General features: G+C 46.3%; 1 protein-coding gene across 1 annotated transcript; it reads left to right on the forward strand.

Moving 5' to 3' along the window:
• Nucleotides 1-4,244: 4,244 nt before the first annotated feature.
• Nucleotides 4,245-12,015, forward strand: armc5 (armadillo repeat containing 5). Its single transcript, XM_002940597.5, has 7 exons — nucleotides 4,245-4,713; nucleotides 6,330-6,360; nucleotides 6,741-6,848; nucleotides 7,773-8,592; nucleotides 9,204-9,856; nucleotides 10,616-10,748; nucleotides 10,887-12,015. Exons 1-7 carry the CDS (start codon nucleotides 4,438-4,440, stop codon nucleotides 11,668-11,670), a joined length of 2,805 nt encoding a protein of 934 aa, XP_002940643.2. The 5' UTR covers nucleotides 4,245-4,437; the 3' UTR covers nucleotides 11,671-12,015.
• Nucleotides 12,016-16,808: the final 4,793 nt, after the last annotated feature.

Genomic DNA, 16,808 nt, shown 5'->3' on the forward strand with positions numbered 1-16,808 from the left:
TTCCTGCATTCAGTTAACCCTAAGGTTGCTGGGCTCTCAGCTAAGCCAAAAGCCTGGTATTTAAAAAATGCGAAAAGCTCAGACACCTCAGGCCAATAACTGGGGATAAAAATATCCAATGTTTGTCTTTACTGTAACATATCTATGGGGCCCACGTGCAGCAATAATGGGATTTGCTATGAGATACTCTGTGTATAGAGTAACACTGCCCCATAATTATAATGGTATTGTCCCGGGTGCGACTGATTCACTGGGATAATGATATTGATACTCAATCTGTGTAACATACATGTGTCCCATTATTATTATTATTATTATTATTAATAAGCACTGAGATTCAAAATAGGCCTTGGCATTTGCCAGAATCTTCAGATTGCCAGCCTAGACCTGCTGCTTAGTACAGGGGAATCCCTATGTGCCATAGTTTTATGGTATCTCTCTGTACAGGCTATGAGCAAACTTAGGGGGCTGTTCCTGCTGAATTGTGCTTAGTACAGGGGAATCCCTATGCTGCCATAGTTTTATGGTATCTCTCTGTACAGGCTATGAGCAAACTTAGGGGGCTGTTCCTGCTGAATTGTGCTTAGTACAGGGGAATCCCTATGTGCCATAGTTTTATGGTATCTCTCTGTACAGGCTATGAGCAAACTTAGGGGGCTGTTCCTGCTGAATTGTGCTTAGTACAGGGGAATCCCTATGTGACATAGTTTTATGGTATCTCTCTGTACAGGCTATGAGCAAACTTAGGGGGCTGTTCCTGCTGAATTGTGCTTAGTACAGGGGAATCCCTATGCTGCCATAGTTTTATGGTATCTCTCTGTACAGGCTATGAGCAAACTTAGGGGGCTGTTCCTGCTGAATTGTGCTTAGTACAGGGGAATCCCTATGTGACATAGTTTTATGGTATCTCTCTGTACAGGCTATGAGCAAACTTAGGGGGCTGTTCCTGCTGAATTGTGCTTAGTACAGGGGAATCCCTATGCTGCCATAGTTTTATGGGATCTCTCTGTACAGGCTATGAGCAAACTTAGGGGGCTGTTCCTGCTGAACTGTGCTTAGTACAGGGGAATCCCTATGCTGCCATAGTTTTATGGTATCTCTCTGTACAGGCTATGAGCAAACTTAGGGGGCTGTTCCTGCTGAATTGTGCTTAGTACAGGAGAATCCCTATGCTGCCATAGTTTTATGGTATCTCTCTGTACAGGCTATGAGCAAACTTAGGGGCTGTTCCTGCTGAATTGTGCTTAGTACAGGGGAATCCCAGTGTGCCATAGTTTTATGGTATCTCTCTGTACAGGCTATGAGCAAACTTAGGGGGCTGTTCCTGCTGAATTGTGCTTAGTACAGGGGAATCTCGATGCTGCTGTAGTGTTATGGTATCTCTCTGTACAGTGTGTACGTTTTGGACAAATTCATACCTATATCTGCAGGAACAGCCCCTTAATCCCAATTCAGCAGGAAACCTAAAGGCACGGTGACCCTATATACCCTGCAGCACGTAGCAATAACCTACAGTAAATAGATTAGACATCCCGTAAGCTCGCTACACATGAAATGTTTACGTAAAATAAGAGAAACTACATTCCAATGGCGCCAGTCTATAAATACAGGACAAATGATAGGTACAGATTACAGATGAGCAATCCCAACAGCCAGCCATTCCCATACCCATAATTCCAAAGCTGTGATTTACCTAATAGGCAATGTAAGCAGGAAAATGGATATGGAAATGCAAAAAAAACCTAGTGCCTCACCCCTTTAAATCCACACCTATATAAAAATGCCTGCATGGCTATAGAGATATCATTGCAGTCTTCGGCATGCAGCTAAACCGCTATTAAGCCATACGGGATGTGAAATAGATATGGGCCGGGCAGCAATCATTCCACGACTATTACTGGGTGTTTGTGTGTTTTGATAAAGAATATCTGGCAGGATCTGGGCACTTATTTTTGGCCACAGCATTACCTCCCAACTATCCCGATTTTCGTGGGACGGTCCCGATTTTAACAGCTCAGCCTGATTGTTACTGAAAAGTCCCTCATTTCCCCTTGATCCCCTGCACTGAATGCCAAAAAAGATACAAAGTTTCTCAAACTTAATTAGATAAGTAGCTTTTGGCAGAGAGCCCAGAATGCTCACCCCCTGCACTGAGATATAGTATATACAATTATAACTAATAAGCCTAATATAACTAATAACTAATAAGCTAAAAAGTCTCTTGGGGGAACTGAGACTCGCAGCTTAAAAGGCAATTTCACCTTCATTAGCAAAACTGTAATAACACATAAAACAAGACCCCCAGAAACTTAATTGCAGGGACCATCAATAATGAAAACAGTAGTGATAACAAGTCAAATTCAAAGAGACATTTATTTAGACAAAAGGGACAGCCTAACGCATTTCTTGCCTTATGGGGCACTAACTCATAGGCTGTAACCAGGGCCGCCATCAGGGGGGCACAGTTGTCCTGGGCCTGGAGGATTTCCACTTTTAAGGGGGGCCCAGCCGTGCTTAACTTTTCTGATTAGCTGGGGCCCCCTTTAATCAAATACGGGCCCAGTCCACCTTAACATTGGGCATCTTAAATTTCATTGGTGGTCAGTGGCTAATCTGATTGGTTGCACCCCGCGCGTATGTGTGACATCAGTACGCAAAGGGTGCAACCCTATAAGAGGGCCTGTCACATGGAGACAGAAGTGAAGAGGTGTCTTTGGGGGATCTTCTCGCTGGAGGAGCCACAGCTGAAGGACCCGTTGCCACCGAAGAAGGAAGAAGATGCCGTTAAGAGTCACAGAATGAAGAAGATTCCGGAGGAGTCACAGGAGGAAGAAGATTCCGGAGGAGTCACAGAATGAAGAAGATTCCGGAGGAGTCACAGGAGGAAGAAGATTCCGGAGGAGTCACAGAATGAAGAAGATTCCGGAGGAGTCACAGGAGGAAGAAGATTCCGGAGGAGTCACAGAATGAAGAAGATTCCGGAGGAGTCACAGGAGGAAGAAGATTCCGGAGGAGTCACAGAATGAAGAAGATTCCGGAGGAGTCACAGGAGGAAGAAGTCACCTGTGGAGCCGAAGGAAGAAGTCGTCCCCAACAAACTTTAAAGCTAAGTTCCACTGCACCCCAATACTACCCCCTGGCCAACAATGATTTTGGGGGGCCCTGGCGAGCCAATGCTTCTCATGTCTGTTTGCTCTTTGTACTAATGGATGAGGGAGGGGCTGAGGGGGGTGAAAATGGGGGGGGGCCAAGAAAATTTTGTTGTGAGGGGCCCCATGATTTCTGATGGCAGCCCTGGCTGTAACCTATGAGTAACCATAACGTAGTAACAATACGAATGTGGCTAAATGTCAAAAACAAATGACAATTCCGGGGAAGTCCCATGGATAACTGATTGCCCAATGAAGCCTCTGGATAATGATACTGGCAGCTATTTAGTTTGGACACTTTTTCTGCAACTTTGTTGGCTGGAACTGCAACGCTTCCCAGCAAGAATCTCTAGTGCAGCGGTTCTCAACCTGTGGGTCGCCCTAAGACCATGAAAACACATATTCCCGATGGTTTTAGGAATAATTTTATGGCTGGGGGCCATCACAACATGAGGATCTGTATTAAAAGGCGACGGCATTAGGAAGGTTGAGAACCACTGGCCTAGTGCGCACCTAGGCCAGGTACAGCAGCATGTATTTCATTTTCCGGCCAGCAGGTGTCGCTATCACCAAACAGCAGGCCTTTATTATAAGTACAACTGCGCTTTTCATTTTCGGCCAGCAGGGGCCGCTATCACCAAACAGCAGGCCTTTATTATAAGTGCAACTGCGCTTTTCATTTTAGGCCAGCAGGTGTCGCTATCACCAAACAGCAGGCTTTACTATAAGTACAACTGCGCTTTTCATTTTTGGCCAGCAGGGGCCGCTATCACCAAACAGCAGGCTTTATTATAAGTGCAACTGCACTTTTCATTTTTGGCCAGCAGGGGCCGCTATCACCAAACAGCAGGCCTTTATTATAAGTACAACTGCGCTTTTCATTTTCGGCCAGCAGGGGCCGCTATCACCAAACAGCAGGCCTTTATTATAAGTACAACTGCGCTTTTCATTTTCGGCCAGCAGGGGTCGCTATCACCAAACAGCAGGCCTTTATTATAAGTACAACTGCGCTTTTCATTTTCGGCCAGCAGGGGCCGCTATCACCAAACAGCAGGCCTTTATTATAAGTACAACTGCTCTTTTCATTTTCGGCCAGCAGGGGCCGCTATCGCCAGACAGCAGTTTTTATTATAAGTACAACTGCGCTTTTCATTTTCGGCCAGCAGGGGTCGCGTCCCCGCAGCGTTAACACTACAGCTCCCAGCGTGCAACGCGGGGCCGGATATTGGAAGTTCTGACAGGATCTTCAGGCCGGGGCCCCTAGAGTTCCCCCATAACCGAGTTACCAATGGCGGGGGACTCGCTCCCCGACTGCCTGTCGCGCCTGGAAGCGGCGGTGCAGGACCCGGAGGGACTGAGTCGGGCTCTCTGCTGCCTCCGAAGCCGCCATGTGTCCCGGGCAGGCGGGGCCGGGCAGTTCCGGGAGAGCGGGGGGCTCAGGCTGCTCATGTTACTATTTACCGAGCCGCAGAACGCAGCCGTAGTAGGAGCTTCCCGCCGCAATCTCGATTTAGCGCTCAGCCTGCTGGCCAATTGCTGCCTGGAACCGGCCTGTCGGCTACAGGTGAGAGACCACGCCCACACAAGCGCCGGGAACGCCCCCAACCGGGGACCCTCTGTGCAAGCTACTAGGACACGCCCACTCTGCAAGAACGTTCTGCTGTACAAGCCACGCCCACTGCTATAGGAGTAAAGGAGTGACTTCTTTTTTTTTTTATTTTAACACAATTTGCAATTGGTTTTTATTTTTTTTGTGTGTATTTTACGTTATTAAGCTTTTTTTTACCGTAGCAACCGGGGGGTGGTTTAAATGAGACACTGGAATAGGAATAGGCCTGAATGGAAATATGCAATAAATAGTAACAATAAAATGGCAGCCTCACAGAGCAGTTGTTTTTTGGCTGCCGGGGTCAGTGACCCCCCCCCCCCCCCCCATTGAAAGCCGAAAAGTGTACAAGTGAAGGGTAAATCATTCGAAAACTATAAAAAATAATTACTTGCAAAGACATGGGACATTCTGTAACATACTAAAAGTTAATGTAAAGGTGAACCTCCCTTTTAAAGGGCATAATAGAACATTTAAAAACATATTGGATAAATGTAAAAACCTCTAACCCTGTAGGCAATTATGAATCATATCCGGTGCTGGTTTCCCTTTGGGCTAAACATTAACCCTATCTGTAAAATCTTGATTGGAGCTCTGGGTTTCAAATGTGGGGTGGGCGTGTCCTAACGGTCCCTACCAGAAGTACAGTAGGAGGGGGAGAGCCAATCACAGCCCTGCACTCACACAAGCAAAGACAGGCTGTAGTTCCCTATCAGGTCAGACTAGCTGCTGATTGGTTCCTCTCCTACAGTACAGTGTGCTGAGAGCCGCCGCCCCCCCTGCACATCCTGGGAAAGGAAATGGAATAGATGGGCCGGACTAGTGGGGAATTTTTGGAGCGTGGCCCTACAGCTGTTACACCATCAGCCAGCAAACTATATCTGTTTATATATATATATATATACCCCCACCCCCTCCAAATAGCCCCCCATAGGCTTTCTTCATTGCCAGTAAACCCTATAATGCCTCCTGTGGTTTAGCCCTATGAAGGGGTATCTCAGCTCCTTATCTACCCTATTGGGTTGCTCCCCCCCCCACATTACCCATGCCCTATAGTGCGCCCTAAGCAGCTGGCAGAGTACCAGAAAGATTTTGCAATGGGCCCTAGTGGGCCCCCAACACTGGCCCCACCATAACTCTCTATGATACCTTGTGTGGTTCTGTGTGGGTCCCTAGGAGACCCAGTCTGACACGGAACCCCATTGTAGCTCCTTTATAGCTGAATATTTATGTCTATATGGGAAAATCAAAAAATAAAGCAGGCAGGCACGTACCTTTGGTACGAAACACGTAAGGCTTTCCCTGTTTTTACATATGGATTAAATAAAATGTATACCTTTTTACTATAACCTTTTTTGGCTGCCTTTTTCTACAATTTCTTGAAAATCCAGAGTGCCTGCCTGCTTTATTTTTTGATTTTCCCATGATGGCTCCCTAAGCTGAACGGTCTGGGGCATGAGCACCCGGACCCATCCGTATTACAGGTAAGATTTATTACATACATGGATAGACTGTGATCATCCCTATATTATGTTTGGATTGCATCTATTTATGTGTATATGTTTTATTTCCAGGTGAGGGAACTTGGAGGAATCCCAGTGCTGGGTAAGGCTCCATCTCTTGTAAAGTGCTCAGAGGATCATTTGTGTAGGGGCCACAGAGTGCTGGGATTTGGCTTTTGACTCACTCAGGGGAGGACATTGGGTGGGGGACCCTGCGGGCGGTTAGGGGGGCCCTTGTGGGGGGGGGGGATAGGTGACATGTCCGGCAGGGGCACCTGCAGGGCTCCTGGGGTGGGAGCCCCGGTGGGTCCCGCACCCCACAGGCCGGCCCTGAATGTATTAGAGACTTGCACGTCCCCCGTATATATCTCTTCAAAGTGACTGGGTCCCCCATAAGCACTGGATAAGTGGTTTCCATTTGCCTTGTTACCAAGTGTTACTGACTCAGTGACCCGCTCTAATCTCCGTATCCTTGTGTTACAGTGTCTATTCTCAAGTCGGTGTGTGTCGACTCCATATGGAACCGAGTAGCTCGCGCCCTGGGCAACCTGGCATTGGATGCGGAAAACAGTTCTATAATTCATGAATCAGGTGAGCGGTAACTTGGGGCCCCCAGTATACAGTGGCGTAAGGTTACGGAGCTAGGCACCACCACATGGGGGGCACCTCGACTGCCTCGGCATTGGCACCGAGACCCAAACCACCTACCACCAGTCCACAATAGTTAAAAGGGTTATTCGCCTATAAATTAACTTTATTCCTGTTTGGAGTTTCAGTATCTATCTGGTTGCTAGGGTCTTGTGTACCTTAGCAACCAGGTAGTGGATTAAATGAAAGACTGGAATAGAAGAGGGGCTGAATAGTAAGATAAGTAATAAAGATTAACAATATTAATACATTTGTAAGTGTACAGAGCAATCGTTTTTGGCTGTCGGGGTCAGTGTCCCCCCCAGTTTAAAGCTGGAATAATGTAGAAGCGGAAGGCAAATAGTTTAAAAACTATAAAAAAATAAATAACGAAGACCATTTGCAAAATTGCTATGAATAAGACATTCTATAACTTACTAAACGTTAATGGAAAGGTGAACCCACCCCTTTAAGAAGTTGTCCATTTGGCCAAACCTGACCTATCCCTCCCCCCCCAGCACGCAGCCCTAGAAACAACATCACTTCCTGTCAAAGCAGTAACCTGGAAGTGACGTTACTCTGGCAATAGATCAACCAGGTCCTTCGATTTGAGTCCTGCAGTGTGTCTGGGTAACAGCACAGGGTGCCCAGGGACAGCCTGCACAGTCCTGACTGGCTTCTGCTTGTTCTGCTGGTACCAGACCCAATGCAGGATTCTACATTGAGTCCTGGCATTTGGCAATGTCTGACTTGGAAAGGAAAGGACTACACGGGGGCATTAAAATTGCTAAAAATTATGGGGAGGGGCGTGAATGGACATGAGATATAAGGGCTGATAGCGAGCCTGGAATAAACAAACTGACCTCTGTTTATTTGCCCTTTATTTAGGTGCTATTTCCCCACTGATAAACGTCCTGGAGAATTCCAAGGATTCATTCTGCCTGCAGAGCTGCCTACGCGCCCTGCGCATCTTGGGAGACTCCCCGGTGCACCGTCTGTCTATCTGCGAGCAGGGCGGCCTTGCTCCCTGTGTGGCTTTGCTGTCATCTCCATGCCCGGCGCTGGCGGAAGCCGCGGTTCGCTCGGTGTGTGAGCTGAGCCGAGGCAGCTCTCTGGACTGTGCGGAGCGGCTCAGTTCAGCCGTGCCAGTGTTGGTAGCCTTGACAGGGAAGGAAGATGCCAAACCCAAAATGAGGCAGGCAGCCATCACTACTCTGTGCAATCTGTGTGGGCAGGGGGCAATGAGGCCTATGCTGGGCAGCGCCGGTGCGATTCAGCTCCTCATCACAGAAGCCCGTTCCCAATGTAAATCACCGTCTCGCTGCCTTATCCTCGTGAGAGCCCTCTGTCTCTTCTGCCGGGAAGCTGTCAACCGAGTCCGCGTGAAAGAACAGGGTGGACTTGACCTTCTCATGGACTTCTTGAGAGACTCTCAGTATCGCGCCGCACATTACCGAATCACTGCCGCCTTCCTGCACTTCTGCCACGACACCGCTTCCCTCATCTTGCTGAGCGCCAGAGGCCTGGCTCCTTTGCTGGCAGAAAGACTGGATGAGCTGGCTCTGGCCACTGAAGATAGGGGTGAGCTGCAGGAATCGCACAGCGCCGGGGCCGAAGTAGAGGATATATCGTCTGTTTCCTTTGATTTCCCACCGGAGCCCAAGAGGAAGCGTCAGGGGTCAGAAGGCACATCAGAGGACAGCTTAAGGTGAGGGCATGGACAAAAGGTGTGGTGGTGGGAAGTGCCTTTATATTACTGCTATTGCAGTATAACAATACCTGTGAGTATTTCTCCAACCAAAGATGCCACCTAGGATCAGGATCAGTTTGCTTTTAAAGGAACAGGTTAGTGTAAAATAGATAGAACTGTAAAAATAAAAAATAATCTATAAAGGCTGGAGTGGGCAGTTGTCTAACATAATAGCCAGAACACTACTTCCACCTTTCAGCTCTCTAGGCTGTTAGCAGTCTGTGACTTGAGGGGGTCCATATGGGACATAACTGTTCAGTTACTTTGCAATTGACCTGAGTGCTCACAAACTAACTGAACAGTTTATCCCATGTGCCCCCCCCCCTGAAGTCACTGACTAAGAGGTTAGAGAGCTGAAAGCAGGAAGTAGTGTTCTGGCTATTATGATAGACATCTGCTCACTCCAGCTTTTATAGGTAACATTTTTGGCTAACTTACTCTATTAGAAATATTTTAGTTTGTGCAGTTTATCTGTTTTACCCAGTTTCATTTATACACTGAACTGTTCCTTTTAAAGAGGTAACCAGTAAGGGTTGGTTGTCTAATAGCCTTGTGTGTCTGTTTGCCAGGTCTTGGCTACTTTCCGAGGGATACATCTGTAGCCTGGATGATCTTGCCCCCGAGTGGTGTTTGGACAGTGAGAACCGATCGGACGATTCATCTGCACCCAGACCCTCAGACCTTGCTTTGCTTCCAACCACTTCTTCTTCCTGTACCGACGGGGACCATTTTCTATCGCCAAGGATCAAACGGATGAGGCTCAATGGACCTTCCCGACGGGAGCCAAGAGCACCTTCCTCTCCTAATACTTCCAAGGTGTTGTCCTCCCCTACATCTTCTAACCCCTGCTCTTCTCCCATGCAGGAGATTCTGGGTTCTCCGTGGCCCCTTGGGCCCCGCACTCCTCCTCCTTCAGATTTTTGGCGCCCCGAGTTCCCAGGTCTCTTGCTCCTGTCGTGTTTATCTCAGCTCCCAGAATCCAGTTCCTGCCTGGTGTCTCCCACAGTCCTTGGTGGCTTGCTGACCTATGTGACCAGCCATCCGCATCCTTGCCCACGTGCCGCTCGTCTCCTCCAGCGTCTCACTTGTGATCCAGCATGTCTCGAAGCGCTCATCCGGACGGGGGGCATTTGTACCCTCAGAGCCAGGCTACTCCTCAGTGAGATACCAGGAAGCCAAAATGAGAGCAACAACCGGCATCCTGAACTGGCAAAAGAACTGGGTAAGAACCACAGGAATGTCAAAAGAAATCAAGAGGCAACTGAAACATATCTGAATGGGGTGCAGGGTAATAGGCAAGGGGTACGCCATCAAATTCAATATATGTTGTTTTTAAATGTGTAGTTCACCGTTATAGTATGACATAGTCTAAGCAACTTTTCAATTGGTCTTCATTATTTATTTGTTATAGTTTTTAAATTATTTGCCGCCTTCTCCCAACTCTTTGCAGTTTTTAAATGGGGGTCACTGACCATAGTAACATAGTAAGTTAGGTTGAAATAAGACTTACGTCCATCACGTTCAACCATAATGCCAATATATAACCTGCCTAACTGCTAGTTAGGCAGTGAAAAAAACTATTGCTCTGTGAGGCTGCAGTTTTATTGTTATTGTTTCTCTTTGTATCTTTCTTTTCTATTCAGCCCCTCCCCTATTCATATAACGATCTCTCGCACGAACCCCTCCCTGGTTGCTAAGGTAACTCGGACCCTAGCAACCAAATAACTGCTGAAACTCCAGACTGGAGAGCTCCTGAACTGAAAATGATATAACTAAAAAACTAAAATAATAAAAAATGAAGACCAATTGCATATTGTCTCAGAATATCACTCTCTGCATCATAATAAAAGTTAACTCAAAGATGAACAGATGCCCTTCTGCTGGTTGTGCCCTTTGCATGCCACTCTGATTCCTTTTTTTATTAACCCTTTGCACCCCGTGCCGGAGCAGCCATACTCAGATCTTGCATGTTCTCTTTCAGGCCATGTACTGCTGCGAAATCTGGGCATTCAGGCCGAGTCGCCCTTTGGGGTGGGTGCAGTGACCCACATGCTGCTGTCGGGGCCACAGAGCGACAGGCTTCAGTGCGCGCTTACCTTGCCATATATATACAGGTAATTCTTTATACCCTATATAACCCCCACCCTTAGTACCTCTACTGTACTAGGACAAGTTTACACCTTTCCTTTTCAGGTTCTACTTCAGAAGCTTTTTATAAAGCTTCACCTTTAAACATATTGTCTTTCCCACAGGAAGGACTCGCCTCACCGCGAGCAGCTACTTGATGTGGCCCTGCGACTGGTGTTGGAAGCCCTGTTGCACTGCACAGATTCTGAATTTCCAGCTATTTTCTTCCACGCTTCCGAGTGTCTTTCCACTTTTCTGCCGGCGCAGACACTTCCGGCAACGTTGCCCGCCACTCTTGGCTCCTCCCAGCGCTGCTGTTACACAGAACTTGTGGCTCGAGGGGAGGGGGATGTGGTCTTTGTGCTGGACGGAGGGGAGAAGATAGAAGGGAGCAGAAAGGAGGTCACAGGGGGATGTGAAGTGTTCAGGGCTATGCTGGAAGGTGGATACGCAGAATCCCGTCAGCGAGAGGTGCGCGTACGTCAGATCCCCTCTTGTGCTTTCATTCCGCTTCTCCATTATCTCCATGGCTGCACAGAGGAGACCCTTTGCCCTACCTTTCAAGGTTTGCAGCGACCTAGTTCCGGCAACGATTTGTCCCAGTCCCCCCTGGGATCTACACTGGCTGCAGCCGGACGCTTCCTCCTGCCCGGTTTAGGGGACATTCTTGAAGACATAGCACGGAATTATCTGCTTAGCTTGGACAGCCTTCCATCCATGTACTGCTTTGCAGAAATGCACGAGAGTGCAAATCTCAGAAGAGACTGTTGCCTCTATTTGCTTAAGAGACCTCATCCGCCTCGCCAGAGAGCACTCTGCCTCTTCCAGCTGTGCCAAAGAGTGCAAGACAAGAAAAGACTGTTTGAACTGCTTGAAGTCATAGTGCAAGATGGAAGTCGCACAAAGTAAACGGCACAAGAGAGCAAGCTGTGAGCTTCTCCTTCACCCTCAGTGTCCAAAGAGCTCAGGCATTAATGGGTACAGTCAGGCAGTGGCGCCTTACTATGAGCGGCCATGTCGGTGCCGCGCAGTGTGGCTGGAAGGAGAGCACGAGCACTGCTACCCTTGGGGGTGCCAACATACCCCCTGCTCTATGGTCAAGCCCACTCTATAAAGTACAGCTCCTGCATTGGCTGTATATTAAATGCTTGCCAAGTATCAATTATATAATAATGCACAACCCCCATATGTAATAGAAGGCATTAAGTTTGCCCATGAGCAGTAACCCATAGCAACCAAAAAGGTGTTTGCTTTTAAACAGGTGACCAGTAAATGCTACCTTCCGATTGGTTGTTATGAGTTACTGCCCCTGGGCAAAATGAGTGCCTTTTATTACATAACCCCCATGCTGTTCCCAGATGCAGTTTTAACTCCAAGCTGAAGAGTTGCTGAACAATTACTGAAATAATTGTCTCAGAATATAACTCTCTGGGTGATCCCCAACCAGTAGCTCGTGAGCAACATGTTGCTCACCAACCCTAGGGCCGGACGCACGGGGTGCAACCAATCAAATTTCCTGCTGGCCACCAATGACAGGGCCCATAGTCCTTTAAAGCGTCCGGGCCCGGGACAACTGCCCCCCCCTGTGCCCCCCTAATGGCAGCCCTGACCAACCCCTTGGATGTTGCTCTCAGTGCCCCCAAACCAGGTAGTTAGTTTTGAATTCCTGACTTGGGGGCAAGTTTTGGTTGAATAAAAACAAGATTTCCTACCAAATAAAGCCCCTGTAAGCTGATAGGGTGCATAGAGGCTGCCTAATAGCCAATCACAGCCCTTATTTGGTTCCTCCATGAACTTTTATGGTGCTTGTGTTGCTCTCCAAGTCTTTTTACATTTGACTGTGGCTCCCGAGTAAGAAAGGTTGGGGATCCCTGCTCTACATCATACTAAGAGTTAACTCAAAGGTGAACAACCTCTTTAACCTATTATTGTTCTCCTAAAGTTTGCTGCGGCACTCTATATCTTGGCTTTGACAGTGGCCATTCTACCTTGGTCGCCGCCATACGGTCCCCTCCCCTTGCCTGTTCACCTCTTAATCACAACTACTTACCTGTTGTCTAAGCTACACAGTGTCACCTCCTCTTCTTTGTATTTCCGTCTATCTTCCTCCAATCAATTTGGTAGTAGTAGCTCCCAGTATAATCTGCCTGCCACAATTGTTGTATAAATTATATATATATATATAAAACCCATATTGGGTATGGAATAAATTATGTTATTTGGGTGTATGTTACAACGACAACATTTGTACCCCGGTGCTTGCACTCACCTCTCCCTGTTACTGCTTCCAACCCGTGCCAGATGTCAGAACGCCCATACTGCATGGTGGGCATAGCCACCTAGTGCCTTATATCTGTATGCATGATTGGGCAAAGGATCCAGCGGAACTCTCCCTAGTTGGACTTTTGCTTCCTGGTTGTACCCGCACCCTGGCACACAAGCCAATGAATTGGTCCTAAATACAATAATGACGAGTAACCATTTCACCCTGGTATTTATCATCTGTGCATGATGCTGATTGGATACCATCCCCCTGGACAAGCCATGGGTTGTAGACTTTATATGAACTGTGTTCTGATTGGCTAAAGACCAGCGGGGAGAGGTCTTGTCACTAAATGTAAATAAACCATACAATGAATTCACGAATATATGTCGGCTTTTTTTCTTTGAATGGTCAAAGTGCTTGTACAAGCTAACATCCACTGGTTGGGGAAAGACGGGCCATCAAATAAGTGCATTAAAGGAGAAGGAAAGTTATTTTAGCATTTTACTGCCAACAGATTTGCCACATAAGTGCCACCTAGAGCACTATATTTATTCTGCAGAAACCATTACCATACCTGAGTAAACAGCTTTAGACGCTGTCTCCCTTTGCTTAAGCTGCCATTTTAGGTAGCTTCCTGCCTGCAGTCTCTAGCCGTTATAGCCGAGATCACACATTCCTAAGGGAGGGGGGAGGGAGTTCTTAGTATTCTGGTGGGAGGGGGGAGAGAGGAGAGAACTGTGCAGACTCTGGCCCAGGGAATTAAGGCTATTTCTGAGAGAGTCTGATACTGAAGAACATTTTTACAAAAAAAGAAACAAGAAATCCTGTGTTTCTTTTGATAGAGGACTCAATGCATTTCTGTGAGTGCTTATGGCTGTATTTACACAGACCTTTCTGATAAAGCTTACTTAGTTTTTACCTTTCCTTCTCCTTCATCCATAGCCTGCATTCCTGGTTCCTATGTGCCTGAGCCTCAATAAGATCTTGGCTGGGCAGGTTGGCCATTTAGGTGCTTTCCCATGTTGGCCTGTGCCAGCCCAGCATTACTCATCAACTACTTTAACTGTATTTAAGTTATGGGAGAGCTTTATGACCCCGGTATAATGAATGCCCAGCCTGCCTAGGGCGGCGGATGAAAGTAAAATGCTCTGGTGAGTCAACTTTGATGTAGTTTTTCCAAAAATAGATGGGTTTGCTCAAAGCGAAAGGAAAACTTGAGCCTGCACTGCTGTCGTGGCCACCCCTGCCTACTTGGTAGGTCCCTACTCCCCTAGCACTCACCCTTATACCATCATATAGGGAATGAAATACCCCCAACTGGGAAATATAAGCCCATTAGAAGTCACCCAGATATTTCTCATGTATTAGGGTACACTGGCTGACCCGGTATGTGATTGACGGATACAGTCAGGGTCGGACTGGGAAAAATCCCGGTGGGCCCCGGCGGCCCAGACCCGACCCTTGCCGGTGCTCCCCTTCCCGACTGCTCCTCCCCTGACGCGTCAAATTTATGTGCGGGGGGGGGGGCGGTTAGGGGATGCCCCTGGCTGGGGGCACCTGGCACAGGAGCCCCGGTGGGCCCTTCACCCCCCAGTCCGACCCTGGATACAATATGGCCACCTGTTCCTGAGACGGCATTAAGGGCTGATTGGTGATGCCTGGGAGGGGTTAAAGCTGAAGGAGGTGGAGTCAGTTCTTGCCCTGGGGTCCTTGTGTATAGAGGGGAGAGGTAAATATTTTATTTACACAATAACATATATTAAGAGTGGGGCAGAGCTCACCATCAAGGGAGTCTTGATTATTTTTCATAGTTTTTGAATTATTTACCTTTCTTTTCTCATCTCTCCAACTTTTAAATGGGGGTCGCTGATCCCCGGCAGTCAAAAAAATTACCCTGTGAGCTTATAATTTTATTGTTAATGTTACTTTTTATTCCTTGCTTTTCTATTCAGTCCCTCTCCTATTCATATAACGATCTCTCATCCAAACCACTTTCTGGTTGCTAAGGTAACGCAGACCCTAGCAACCAAATAACTGCTGAAACTCCAGACTGGTGAGCTCCTGAACTGAAAATGATATAATTAAAAAAGCTACAAATAATAAAAAATGAAGACCAATTGCAAATTGCCTCAGAATATCACTCTGTACATCAAAATAAAAGATGAACAGAAGCCCTTGTGCAGGTTAAAAAACTACAAATAGCAAAGCAAACAATTCTAAAGCAATAAAAAAAATGAAGACCAATTGAAAAGTTGCTTAGAATTGGCCATTCTATAACATACTAAATGTTAACTTAAAGGGAAACCGCCCCTTTAATGATTGTACACTGTGGTAATGCATACATACATTGCTGTACAGCTACAGTCTATTAAAGCTGCTTTCAATCAAGATGTGGGTGTCAGGCTGGAAGCCAACTGTTGAAGGCACCTCCTACCAATAAACAGATTATAACAAATAGGTCCCTAGGCAGGGTGGTGCCTAGGGACCAATTTGTTGGTCTTTTTACCCTATTAATATCCTCATTTTTACCGGCCAGCTGCCAACCCTATCCAGAGCCCTTTTTGCGTTATACAGGTATGGGATCCCGTATCCGTAAACTTGTTATCCAAGAAGGTTCTGAATTACGGAAAGGCCATCTCCCATTGACTCCATTATAAGCAAATAATTCTAATTTTTAAAAAGATTTTCTTTTTATCTATAATAATAAAACAGTACCTGTACTTGATCCCAACTAAGATATAATTACCCCTTATTGGGGCAGAACAGCCCTATTGGGTTTATTTAATGGTTAAATGATTCCCTTCTCTCTGTAATAATAAAACAGTACATGTACTTGATCCCAACTAAGATATAATTACCCCTTATTGGGGCAGAACAGCCCTATTGGGTTTATTTAATGGTTAAATGATTCCCTTTTCTCTGTAATAATAAAACAGTACCTGTACTTGATCCCAACTAAGATATAATTACCCGTTATTGGGGCAGAACAGCCCTATTGGGTTTATTTAATGGTTAAATGATTCCCTTCTCTCTGTAATAATAAAACAGTACCTGTACTTGATCCCAACTAAGATATAATTACCCCTTATTGGGGCAGAACAGTCCTATTGGGTTTATTTAATGGTTAAATGATTCCCTTTTCTCTGTAATAATAAAACAGTACCTGTACTTGATCCCAACTAAGATATAATTACCCCTTATTGGGGGCAGAACAGCCCTATTGGGTTTATTTAATGGTTAAATGATTCCCTTTTCTCTGTATTAATAAAACAGTACCTGTACTTGATCCCAACTAAGATATAATTACCCCTTATTGGGGCAGAACAGCCCTATTGGGTTTATTTCATGGTTAAATGATTCCCTTTTCTCTGTAATAATAAAACAGTACCTGTACTTGATCCCAACTAAGATATAATTACCCCTTATTGGGGGCAGAACAGCCCTATTGGGTTTATTTAATGGTTAAATGATTCCCTTTTCTCTGTAATAATAAAACAGTACCTGTACTTGATCCCAACTAAGATATAATTACCCCTTATTGGGGCAGAACAGCACTATTGGGTTTATTTCATGGTTAAATGATTCCCTTTTCTCTGTAATAATAAAACAGTACCTGTACTTGATCCCAACTAAGATATAATTACCCCTTATTGGGGCAGAACAGCCCTATTGGGTTTATTTAATGGTTAAATGATTCCCTTTTCTCTGTAATAATAAAACAGTACCTGTACTTGATCCCAACTAAGATATAATTACCCCTTATTGGGGGCAGAACAGCCCT

This window comes from Xenopus tropicalis, chromosome 9, assembly GCF_000004195.4.
Source record: "Xenopus tropicalis strain Nigerian chromosome 9, UCB_Xtro_10.0, whole genome shotgun sequence".
In the NCBI taxonomy this organism is placed as follows: domain Eukaryota; kingdom Metazoa; phylum Chordata; class Amphibia; order Anura; family Pipidae; genus Xenopus; species Xenopus tropicalis.

What these genes read in the sequence shown, in the direction of transcription:
- armc5 (XM_002940597.5), top strand. Translation starts at nt 4,438, where the DNA reads ATGGCGGGGGACTCGCTCCCCGACTGCCTGTCGCGCCTGGAAGCGGCG. An exon ending in TGGAGGAATCCCAGTGCTGG is followed by an intron (nt 6,361 to 6,740) that starts GTAAGGCTCCAT and finishes CTTGTGTTACAG; the next exon opens with TGTCTATTCTCAAGTCGGTG. An exon ending in ACCTTGCCATATATATACAG is followed by an intron (nt 10,749 to 10,886) that starts GTAATTCTTTAT and finishes TCTTTCCCACAG; the next exon opens with GAAGGACTCGCCTCACCGCG.